Source organism: Pinus tabuliformis, chromosome 3_1 (assembly GCF_031772625.1).
Source record: "Pinus tabuliformis cultivar Carrire ecotype Pingquan chromosome 3_1, CPIR1, whole genome shotgun sequence".
In the NCBI taxonomy this organism is placed as follows: Eukaryota; Viridiplantae; Streptophyta; class Pinopsida; order Pinales; family Pinaceae; genus Pinus; species Pinus tabuliformis.
The window spans coordinates 179,516,647-179,529,105 of NC_142301.1; the positions used below are offsets into that span (position 1 = coordinate 179,516,647).

Consider the following 12,459-nt stretch of genomic DNA (forward strand, 5'->3'; position numbering starts at 1 on the left):
TTGTGTCACTCTCCCACTTTGACATCAATGAAAAAGGGCGGACAATTCCAGCTATAACACCATCTGAACACTGTTGATACCAAATGATATGTTGATGAAATCTAATAAGCTACACGCACTTTCAAATAATCATGTAAAACCAAGGAAATTGTTGCCTTCTTCAATCCACATGCTTCTATGCCAACACCATGCCTTCTCCAAGCTAAACAAGCTATTTGCTAATGACAATGTCCTTTTGTCACATATAAGAGGACACTCCTCATGGACCAATAAATCAAAACATACATGACCAAATGATTACAGGGCTTCATAAGCCTAATACATAGCTAAATCAATGAAATTCAATGACCACTACAAGGACATCAAATAGGCCATATATGGCTGAAATATGATTCTCTCAGGCATAATTATCACCATGACTCAACCAATAGACCGAATGATAAACATGATAGTACATGGATACAACAATGATATTCAAGCCCACACATCCAAAAACTCATATATGGCTTAAGAAAATCTCATGATTCACTACTCTTCATGCCAACCATGACTCATGACTCTAGGACCACTCCACCAATAGCCAAATGATAAAATAATAATGTTACAAGGCTTTCTCATGAGAGTACATGGATAAAATAAATGCATGCCAAGGCTCATGACTCTCTTCTTCTATGCATGACTAAGACAATGATATACAATGCAAGTACATGGTTGAACCAATGATGCTCCTCTAAGCATGGCTAATACAAAATATTTTCAACGAATTTTTCAATGATAAACAAATACATATATGGCTGAAAAAATACTCCTTTCACTCAAGGAAACATATGTGACGCTACTACAAGAAACTGACTAAAGGCAATGAAAGGGATAACATGTAATCCAAACACCATAATACATAGCTCCCCCTAAGCTCATTATACCTCCAATGAGTAGGTTGATCAAGTGTGCCTGAATGTGCATGAGACTCTCAATCAAATATGTTGTTGCAACTCATACTTAAGTATTCACCATGTTTCCATATGCTCCCCCTAAGGTTATGCACCTTTCATATATTTCTACAGTCTTCCATGAATGTGCATTAGGTAACCATGAACTGCAGAGGGGACAAATCTCTCTACTTCACAAGTTTCTTCTCCTTCTTCTTCCACATGGTCCTTGGTTGATTCTTTACTTTGACAGTCTCCTCTGTCTTTCTTCTAGATCTATTCTAAATCATATGCTCATTCTACTGAATCTACCTTGAGGAGCCAAACATCATACAATCTCTAGCCATGTGACCATAGTTGTCACATGCATAGCACCTTACATGATCGAGATATGAAGCAAGGGGATAAAATCCTCTGCTAAATATGCCATATCTTTGTCTTGCATACAAATTGCCTCGACTCTGTGGGCTAGATATGCAATCCAATGCCTTATGGCCAAACATGATGCATGAGAAAAAAAATCCATTAAATGCATACGTATTCCTGATGGCTTATCTCCTTAGCTACTAATATTGTTGCAAGGTCCACTGACTAGATTTGTACACTCTACTCCTACAGTTGGCTGCAACATGTCCATAATTGTGGCAAGCATAACATTATACATCATCCATCAAAGGAGCAAGGGGGCTTTGATTCCTTTGAAACTTAACAGATCTGCCACAATCTTTAACCATAGGGGCAAATGATCTTCTAGTTGTAGATGTTCCTTGAGGTTTTCTTCTCTGATACTACTAGATCTGCTTCTTCATTCCTCCTTTGCTACTTTTTTTGCAACTATTGTTTGCTATGGGCCTTTTGGGTTATGCATTATTGTTCTTGCCTACATGCAAGTTGTAACGATTCCACCCCCATATTTACTTGATTTTACAAGACCTATGGGTAAATGTGAAGGGGAGTTCCACTATGACATGACCTAGTATCCTTGTTCGAGTTAAAGAAGTGGGGATTACAACTAAGACTTACTAACCAAAACTTGACATCTTATAGGGACTATAGATCACCCAAGAGCTGAAGAAAAATCCCAGGTGGTCAATCCCTAAGGTGGAACTTTACTTCACTGACCTAGACCCCGAACTGCATGCATGCTAAGGCTTGGGTGTGGTTATAGACCTCCAACCGCATGCACAACATTACCTGAGTGCGGTTATAGCCCAAAATCTCGAGTTCAGAGGGTGTGTTTGTGAGATTTGAGCCACCTTTCCAATTCAACCTCTAGACCATTGCCTAGAACTTCCTGTAACTTCTAAAATGATAAATGACATAATGAAAAGGCTAAACATACAAAATTGAGTTTGAAACTTGACCTTGTCTGACCAGAACATACTAGACATTTCGTCAAACACATGGTAAGCATGTAAGCTACATGTCATGAATTCATATTTGAGTATAAATCTTTGTTCTTTAGTTGTGAATCACTGAGAAGGTCTAATTCCCTCTCAAGTAGCTACAACCACACTTGTTATCCCATGCATTCATCAACCATTCATTAACTTATCAAATCATAAACAAGATTCATAGCTAGATTATATTATAGAACCATGCTTATAACTAGAATATTAACCATGACATAATAGCCATCAAAGCCACATAATAAAAAGTATAAATTCTCATGAATCACGATAGGAAAATAAATCTTATTAAAATATGCAAAAGCCAACCAAGTCAGGGACTTCCATGTACCACCCGATGATAGATTGAGTTGAACCAAATATTTCTTTCAACAAATAAGCCCCATGCCATATTCCAAGCATGAATGTGGGATATCATGGGATAAACCAAGACATAAAAAACTAAGGGAATCCAAAGGTTAGACCACCCCCACCCTCAAACTACTGTGATCTCGCCAATACTGGTCAAGAGATCATAAAACGAAACCAAGCTTGGATGTCTCAAAATTCCTTCACAATACCTTGAGAAATTTTCATGTCTCCACCCACATGTTGAGGGCTTCCCAAAGAAGACCATCTCCACCCCTAAGCCTTGTAAATTTTCCTGAGACCACCTCACCCGATTCCAAAATATTCTGAAAATCAAGTTATCAACCAAGAAATGAATCCCATAACACCTTGAATATCTAGGAAATGGAAAGCCAAGGTTGAAACAACTGTCAAACTCAACAAAAAAATTCCAGTGACAACAAATGAACCAAATAAACCAATGCATGTACCATGCATTCACATATCAGCTAGGAAATCACATATGCAACCTGTTACCTACAAAATATTTATGATGAAGTTTCTAATCCAACCTTCTCCTTGCTTTCTTTTCTTGTCGTTTTCCTTCTTTATCCAATCCAAGTGAATTCTCAAGTGCTCCAATAATTCTCCAATATTTATCTAAGTGTGCAAGAGTATGAGAGAATAGAAGAAAGCTTCAAAACTAGACTAACAAAAGGTTGGGAATTGATCCTCATAAGCCTTTTTATCATTGAGGCCTCTATTTTCTTCATTTTCCTTAATTTTCCTTATAATTTCCCTCTCATACAAATATGTGTCTCTTCACCTTCCTTTTCTCCTATTTTCCTTTATTTCATAAATAAAATTCCAATTAATTCCTCTTTTCCTTTGCTAATTTCCTTAGCCATTAATAAACCGAAAGTGATGCCCAATATGATGTTTTCCCCACCATTCAACTTGGAATATGTATCCCATGACATTGGTCTTATTTTTCCTTTGTTACCTTTATTACATGAACTTTAACCCGGGGTTGTTACAAACCCCTCCCCCTTGGGGAAACACCATCCTTGGTGTAGAAATATGTGAGAATTGAAACTGCTCAAGAAACTTAATCTAAAATCAAGAGACAAAGTTCTACTCTTTTAACATGTGAATTATCCAGATTGATGACAATAGGCTCCTTTTGACCTTGAGTTGCAGTAGTAGTAGTGGCATTTGATTCAATCCTTGATTTCTTCTGGTAGTAGATGAACTCCTTTTCTGCCATTGTTGATGATGATGATCCTTCACTAGGCTTTTTGTTTAGCTTATTTTGAGAAACTAGAGTCTGATGAGTAGAAGGAGGAAAGACTTGTTCCTCTGCTTCTTGAAGATTATTCTCTTCCTAATATTCTTGATTTCTAAATTTCTCAATTTCAGGCCTAGGTGTGTGATTATAAGGAGTAGTCTTAAGCTCTACCCTTAAATTTGAAATAATGTTGAATGGATCATAGGACCAAGTGAAGCTGGGTTGAAAACCCATCTCATTGAGTATGGCATCTACCTCTGAGCCAGTTGTTCGGCATGGAATCCCCCCAAGGCATGTTTTGGGGCTTAAATCCCAAGTTTTGACCAAATCTTTTTGTAAAAGCTCCGTGAATTGTGGGCGCAGAGCACGAAATTATGATAGAGTCACAGGGTTTTCCACCCTCATTTTGTAATGTAATGTCGGCTTAATAGAGTGAGGCTGTAAGTGTAGAAGGAAGAGGCATAAGAGCAGGAGAAGTCTAAGTGATTAAGAAAAAGTGTAAAGTGTGTCTTTGGGTCGTAGAGTAGGGGTAGGCTCTGCAGCTGAGTGGGGAGAGGCCTAGTAGTCCACAACTGAGTGCGTGGACCCCTGCATCTGAGTGCAAAGGGCAGGTCGAGTCTGTAACCATTGGAAGAATCAATAAAGAGAAGTTTACCATATTTTTGTGCATCTTTTCCTGTTTTAATATATGATTGGGTATAATTTGCAAGTATATTGTTTATATGTTGCGCAAACTTATTTGAATGTTTTGTATAACTAATTATAACGTAAGACATCCAAGTACGTGAAGGTAATTAACTGGTATAGGAAGATAAGTAAGATCTTGGGTAATAGCACAGAGTGTGGCTCTAGCAGCGTGAAAGCTCCACAACCCCTGGTTAGGGCTATGCGAAGGCAATGTATTAGGGCGTGAGGAACAGGGAAGTGCGCGAAGTGACCTGTGCACAAGGACAAATAGTGGGACCAGTCGAACCTCTCAGACATCTCAAGGTTGCGGAAACCTGGTTCTAGCACCCTCCCATACTACTTCGGGTGAGACCTTAGTCCACGCTCCGCGGAATTTTACCGAAAGGGCCAGTAGTAGAAGGATTTGTTTGGCTAATTAACTCCAAACTTGGGTCAGGCCCCAACAAGCCAAAAAATGGTTCCATTGTCAAGACCAGGATCTACATAGAGATGTCTAATGTCGTATCACTGGAGTTCGAAAAAGAAAGGAATTGAAGATTGGTTGGACAGGAAGATTCACGAATTCGCGGCGCAGGAAAATGGGAATTTGTGACTATCAAAGGAAGAGTGGTTAGCTTGCTACTTATATACAGAGATCCACGAAATTTTCTTCACATCCTTCCCCACTGAGTTATACGAGTGGATAGCGAAGCTAGCAGATAGCCAAGGTGTAGGAATTTACAGGGTAAGTTCCTCAGATAGAACACCAAAGGACACCGCTCACAAACAGATCACAGATCAATACACCAGTATTTTGACGTGGTTAAAACCCTCAAAGAGGGAAACAGTCCACAGCCTGAGCCAACATGGCCACTTCAGGCAATTTATTAATAAAAGAATGAAAATTTACATAAGAATCTCTCATGGACGGTTAACCTACAAATGACCCTCCATGCTCTTTAAATAGAGATCATGGACCAATCGGGTGTTAAGCCACGGATCAAGTGTCGGTAATACCGAGGAGAGAATGAACCGTCGGATTGAAATCTGGAATAGTTATGAAGTTTTAAGTTATTATTTGCATATCTGTGCACTGGTTCGCTTTGTTAAAAGCATGTATACACGTTGGTTCGACACATCAAAGTAGCGTATACATTATGAAATATGATGGTTGAAGCTGTTGTTGGTTCTAGTTGTTGTTGCAAAGTTCTGTGTTCTGGTGACTGTGTTTTGGTGTCAGTGTTCTAAATGTTTAGATTGATTGATTGTGATTTAGTGATGATGGGTTTCAGTGATTGGTTGTATTGAAATGGTGATTGACTTTGAGCTTCAATGTTGTTGATCGGTCCAGTATGAAAATTGGGTGAAACGTGACCTTCAAATTATGGTGTTGTATACCAGGAGCATCCAGTCTGAAAATTTATGAAACATGGTCCCTAGAGGAAGAGAGAAGGTCATAGCCTTATATAGGCCAATGCCTACGTACTAGTAAACACATTGGCTAGTACAAGAGCTAAGGGGTTGTAGCTCCCTTCCAGTAGAAGTTGGAAAATGAGAGAAGGTTGTAGCCTTCTGCAGGTGGGTGCCTGCGTACTGGTATGAGTCTGCACCAATGCAAGATTATAAATAGGTTTTTCTTATATTAAAAGAAGACAACAAGAGGTGGTTTTTGTCCCGCATTGGGTTTCCACCTTAAATCCTAGTGTTCATGTGTGTTGCTTATGTGTGATGGTTTATTTTGTTATTAATGCACATGGCTACTGTTTATATGGTTAATGAAGTATTGATGCACTGATTAAAGATCAACATATGATGATTAACTGAATCATAAGTTTGTTGGATATACGCTGGTTTCTTTAAAGATAGATGTATGTACACGCGAATTACCTTAATTGAAGTAGCATATATAAATCGAGTATGAAATGAAAAGGTTATCGATTTGATAATACTGATTCACCCCCCCTGTCAGTATTATTTTCAATAGTCGTCAACCTTTTTAAGTTGAGATAGCATTGCTGCAATTTGGTTGTTATCTTGTTGCGACTGAGTTTTGGTTGTAGAGGCATTGTCAGAATTTGTGTTTTCAACATGAAACCCAACATCCAATACATCCTCTATAAATTTCAAAAACCAACTTTGTGCTTCCTGTTGGAGATGCCTAGCCAGATCCATTATCTCATTTACTCCATTTCCTTTTATCCATTCAATGTCGGTACCTTTTAAAGGTGCTTCTAAAGAAACTTTACTCACAACTTTTATGTTGTTGGGATTTACAGGTGTGCCAAGAGACTGATGCTTCATTGCATTGGTCACCAAAGGAACAACTGATCTAAAATATCCTTTATCATAAATACTATGCCTTCTATCACTATTTGTCTGAGCTACAAATGACAATGCAACCCTTTCCTGAACTTTGTCATCAGGGGATACAGGAGTGGACCCTCTGGAAGACACAAAGTATGGAAAACTTGATTCTTGAATGAGTTTGCAATGGAAGGATCCTATGACGTTATAGTCTGTTGATTGTTTTGAAGGACTACATTTTACATCCCTTCGTTTGGGGAGTTCTTGAAAGAATAGTTAAATCCATATTTGTTGAATATGGATATGGATGCCAAGTCCGTTGCTAATGCAACACCAATCCATTGAACTACACTCTTCTCTTTTTCCATTGAAATATTAAGAAGGTCATTGCCCAATCCATCAGTATGTGGAATGCCCTTATCTTTATCTGCAATCCTTCTTGCAGCTAGGGATTCAACAATAGTCATTGATTGTAAAAGCATTGTATGGATCTCAAAGAACCGATCAATTGAATGATGGGGGATATTCAACTTAGCAAAAGAGAATAGCTCAAAAAACATTCTCAATCCTTGAATGAAAGCTTCAATAGAAGAGGCTTCTTGCAGCGCTTTTGCTATATCTATGGAATCAATGTTCCATCTTTTCAGAGCCTCATGTCCAAGTTCAGACAGGTCTGCAGAAATAGAATCCCAAGAGATACTTCCATCTATCCATTTCTTATCATGAACTATAATTTGTGGTATATTGTGGCTTGACTTAACAACTAAAGATCTCTTGGTTGGTGATACATCGAAAGCTTTGTCTACAGCTACAACCTTGGCATTTTCAGATGTATCCTGTATACTGATATCTTCTTGCTTCGACCGTGTTTCTCCTTTAGCATCACTTAACCTACGAGAGAGAGCAACATGAGTGTGCAACACTGATTTAAGGTCCACTTTGTTCTTGGTGGAACACTTCTCCTTCTACTCCTTCAGTGCAAGGATGGGCTCTTCACAGCTTTTACACAAGGCCCTAACATTCTCAGGCTGGTCTGTCATCACCCTTGATCCACTGACCAGAGTTTTCTTCTTACAGCAATCCTTGATAGCTGGAGACAATTTACCAACAGAATTCCTTCTCCCAAGAGATATCAAAGTCCCATTCGGAGCGGCAGGTTTCCGAGGGCGAGCTTGCAAGCTGAAGTAACCACTTTGAGACTCTACCCTGAGATCCGACATTCTCCAGAGCGCACGTAAGTGAAGGAGGAGATCGCCAGCCTGGGTAACTGTGACGAAGTACCAGACAAAGTACTAGACATGGTAGGATTGCAACTCTGAGTGATTCAGATGTCACTACCAGCCCGGATGCCTAAGACATATGTTAATTTATAAATGGAGGGAACAATGAAAATAGACATTTTTGATTGGCCAAGGTGAACAGTGTTTGCTCACCCAAAGCCAACAAAGAAAACGCCTTTCGATGTAATTTAACAACTATAAATTTTACCATGTAGTAAAAGTTTATATTAATCTATTACAAGAACACAAATTAATAAGTCATTTTTAGTCAACAACCCTTAAAGTGTTTAACCAACAAACAAGCAAATGAAGTGTACGACGAGAGTAAAGACTTTGAGTGTGTTTAAGATATTTATAAAGCATCAAAATAGTAAAGCAATAACATAATATGAGTTCTTCCTATCTAAATGATACATTTATATATATATATATATATATATATATATATATATATATATAGATATAGATATATAGTAAAATGTTTTATATTATAATTTAAGAAATAAATAAATACATAACTAAAAAATAATTTTATTCGTATAGAGAATTTAACCTTTTTAAATAAAATATAAATATATCAAATTTTTTGAAAATACTTTTAAAATTAAAAATTCAAACCAATAACCAAGTAATTTGAATTTATGTTGTATTTAAGTGGTTGATAAGTCACTGCATTAATGATACAATTATAATTTAATCAAATTTTAATGAACGTGGCTCTATTAATGATCCCTTTAAAAATAAAAAATAAAAAAGTTACAATCCCAAGACAACATTAGCACGGTATCTACCCTATGGCCCATTGGTAATTCCACTACGGTTTTGACTTGTGCCTTGGTAAAACTCCAGCCTCAACGTGTGGCTAAATGCATTTTTTCCTTCGAGTTGTCTTAGTGAGACTTTTTGGAAGCTTTTTCGGTGGGTTTTTCCAGTCTAATTTCTCTAAAATTATTGTATCGCAAGTTTAATGGGTAACTCTTGCACAATCGAAGTGCCCTAGAGGTTTTTCAGGGCGCTGAAACTATATATAAAGTCAAAAAACCAGTTTAAATAACACAAATTAAGATTTCACCTCAAATTGTTCCACCAAATTACAGCACCGGAAAGTCCAAAAAGTAGCACTAAAGACAACTCCCTTTGCCTTTGTGTTATGAAGACCGAAGCATATTTCTACAAATGCAAAGTCTAAAAAACCCAAAAAATTGCACAAAAAATAATGTAAATTCCGACAAGATTATGATACAATATGGCAGATTTTTTTGAAAATATGGGTTACAGTGGTCAAAATTCAGGATTTTGGATGCCTAATGGATTCTTGATGGTGTTAAATCCATTTCCACCATAAAAATATGATTCAAACACTTCATCATTTTGAATTTTTGAAATTTGTTTTGTCGAATTTTGACAAAAATCTATCGTTCAGACAAATTTGTAGCATCCGTAGACAACAACTTTCTACAAATTTCATCGTCTAGAACTTTACCAACTTTACCATTTCCACATGGATTTGCAGCTAAAATACAAACTCTAATTGCTATGAGGGAATATGTAATGACAGGTTCATTGTAGGGTAAGGATAATGGAAGCTTGGTATGAATTTACATAGACATCACGTCGATAAAGTCACCATATTTTTTATCATTCAGCTTTTCTTTCGCTTTCAACATTAACTTTTGACAGCTAGAATCATTAGTCCCTTTGTCGAACTAGTTGATATATATTAAATGAAAAACACTATTTAATTTTATCTGTATCGAATTTTAAAAATATGATAGACATTGACATTTTTTCATTGACTACTAAAATAGTTGTTGGCTGCTTCAAAATTTCAACCCGCGTTGGCTTCCATGTGACTATCATTAGTCCTGGGCCCCTGCAGGGGTCTCTCAACAGCTCCCTATGTTTACGCAACGTTCAAGGTAATGAAGTAATGGGTTGAAATATTTTTAAAATAAATTTTTTATTGGAATTTAAAAATGTTACTTTAAATTTCTAAACAGTATAAACATTCCCCTCTCTGACACGTGGAACACCAAACCTAAGCCATCTCAATATAAATGTATTGTCGTACCTGGATGTCATGATTAGAAAATAAGACCCCAACAATTTCAGCTAATCAAATGAAGGAAACTTAAAATTAAAAATAATTTAAAAACTAATTAATTTATTTTTCTAATGTAAATCTTGTAGAATGGAGTTTATTTTTTGGATGGTCAAAGTGTTTATTAAATATAATATACTTGCCAGTGACATGATAATAATGTAATTTTAATATGCACAACATAATGTCAAATTAAATAATGTAATTTTAATATGCACAATAGAATGCCAAATTAAATAATGTAATTTTAATATGCACAACAGAGTGCCATGTGAAAAACCCACATTTTTATCTAAATACTTGCTTAAATTATGGTAGGCAATTATCCACATGGAATTATTGTATGGTAGACAGTTATCTACATGGCATTGTGCTGTGCAAAGTTATGACACTTGGTGAATATAGTTTTTTTTAAGATTTTTTTTTAATATAATTTTTATATCTCATAATACAATTTAAAACCACATGAAAATAGCCATCAACCAATTAGAAAAAAATAATTTACATTTTTAAAGATTTAAAATTCAACTTTTATTTTTCAAAAAAAATATATATATATATATATATATATATTTTTCATAGAATCTGTTTTAAAAATTCAAAATTAATTGAAAGTCAAAGTTTTTTTTACTAAATGTTGGGAATGGGTCCCCTAGGGCCAATTTTGGGGTTAAAACCCCAAGTTTTGGGGTAGAAGGCCCAAATTTTGTATAAATAAATGTGAAGTCTCCACTTTTTGTGGTCACAAAGTGCGAAGATATCAAGAGTCAAAAAGGGTTTCCGCATAGGTTGTGTCGACTTGATGAGATCCGCCCTTGCTCTGCGGACCATGGGATGTATAAAAAGGAGGTCTTAGAGAATTCTATGTCAGAAGTTTTGGGAATTCAGTGAAGTTGAGTGATTGATGAGTCTGTAAATGAGCTAAGGGCGAGAGTCTTAGCGTAGGAAGAAGGCTCTGTAGATGAGTGCGCAAAGGCCTAGGGTAGAAGTCTGCAGCTGAGTGCGCGGACCCCTGCAGCTGTGTGCATAGGGCAGTCAAATTCTGTACTGAAAATATGGATCATCAATAAAGAAGAATATTTTGAAATTACTGTGTCTTTTACTTTTGTCAATTGCATGTGATTATGTTATGTTAAGCACTGGGGTTATGTTTTATTGCTAAATTGATGCGCGAATCTATATGTTTTCCTTTGTTATATGAATGCAAGTAGAGATATATGTTTACGCAAAGATAATCTAAATTACATGATAGAATTGGTGAATACTTAAGATCATTTGGAGAACTATACAACAAAGTAGTTACAGAGGCGCGTAAGTGCCAAGATCCCTTGTTAGGGTTGCACGAAAGACGATCGCAGACCTTTGTGAAGGTTTTGAAGGACAAATAGAGAAGTACATCGATAAGCCTTAAAGGCTTATCGATCTGCATGAAGGCAGAGTTAATGTATTAAACCAACATCACAACCATCTCAGGGTGCGGAAACTTGGTTCCTGCATCCCCCCATACTGCTTCGAGTGAGACTTCAATCCACGCTCCGCGGATTGATGCCGAAAGGGCCAATAGTGTAGGGATTTGCTTGGCTAACTAAACACTGAACCTGGGTCAGGGCCCATCAAGCCAACAAATGGTTCCGTTTCTAGGATCGGGATCTGCATAACGAGATGTGTGATGTCGCATCATTGGAATCCAACTAAGAAGGAGATTGAAGACTGGCTGGATAGAAAGATCCACGAATTCGCGACACTAGAAAACAAGAATCCATGATTGACAAAGGAATAGTGGTTGGACAAATATTTTTACATAGAAATTCATGAAATGTTCTTCTATTCTTTCCCGGTTGAATTATACGAATGGATCGCGAAGTTGGCAAACGCCCAGGGAAGGTGGAGGCTTGACAATCTAATTGTCTGTACCCCGGAGTTAGTGTAGAGATTGGAAGCCTCTGAAGATAAGATCACGCATGTTGTCGATCATTGGCTCGACCGTATCATAGGAGGGTTTGTGACAGAGTTCGCGGTTGATACTTCGGTCAGCTACAACAAAGCAGAGCGCCGCTTCTTCAAGGGGCCGCGAGGTAAGTATTTGAAATCACTAAATACTTGGATTAAGATGATCTTGTGTGAAAAGTAGGTCGTGCAGTTACCTTGATGTTTG

At 37.1% G+C, this 12,459-nt stretch overlaps 1 protein-coding gene across 1 annotated transcript; it reads right to left on the minus strand.

Moving 5' to 3' along the window:
* Positions 1–6,596: 6,596 nt before the first annotated feature.
* Positions 6,597–8,143, minus strand: LOC149186381 (protein CORTICAL MICROTUBULE DISORDERING 2-like). Its single transcript, XM_089409321.1, has 3 exons — positions 7,932–8,143; positions 7,167–7,814; positions 6,597–7,062 (listed from the first exon to the last, which is right to left on the minus strand). The coding sequence occupies exons 1-3, from the start codon at positions 8,141–8,143 to the stop codon at positions 6,597–6,599; spliced, it is 1,326 nt and encodes a 441-aa protein (XP_089265447.1).
* Positions 8,144–12,459: the final 4,316 nt, after the last annotated feature.

Coding starts and splice junctions, on each gene's coding strand:
- LOC149186381 (XM_089409321.1), bottom strand. CDS start 8,143: ATGTCGGATCTCAGGGTAGAGTCTCAAAGTGGTTACTTCAGCTTGCAA. Junction 7,815..7,931: donor CCTGAGAATGTTAGGGCCTT/GTGTAAAAGCTG, acceptor TCTCTCTCGTAG/GTTAAGTGATGCTAAAGGAG. Junction 7,063..7,166: donor AACTCCCCAAACGAAGGGAT/GTAAAATGTAGT, acceptor TGTGTCTTCCAG/AGGGTCCACTCCTGTATCCC.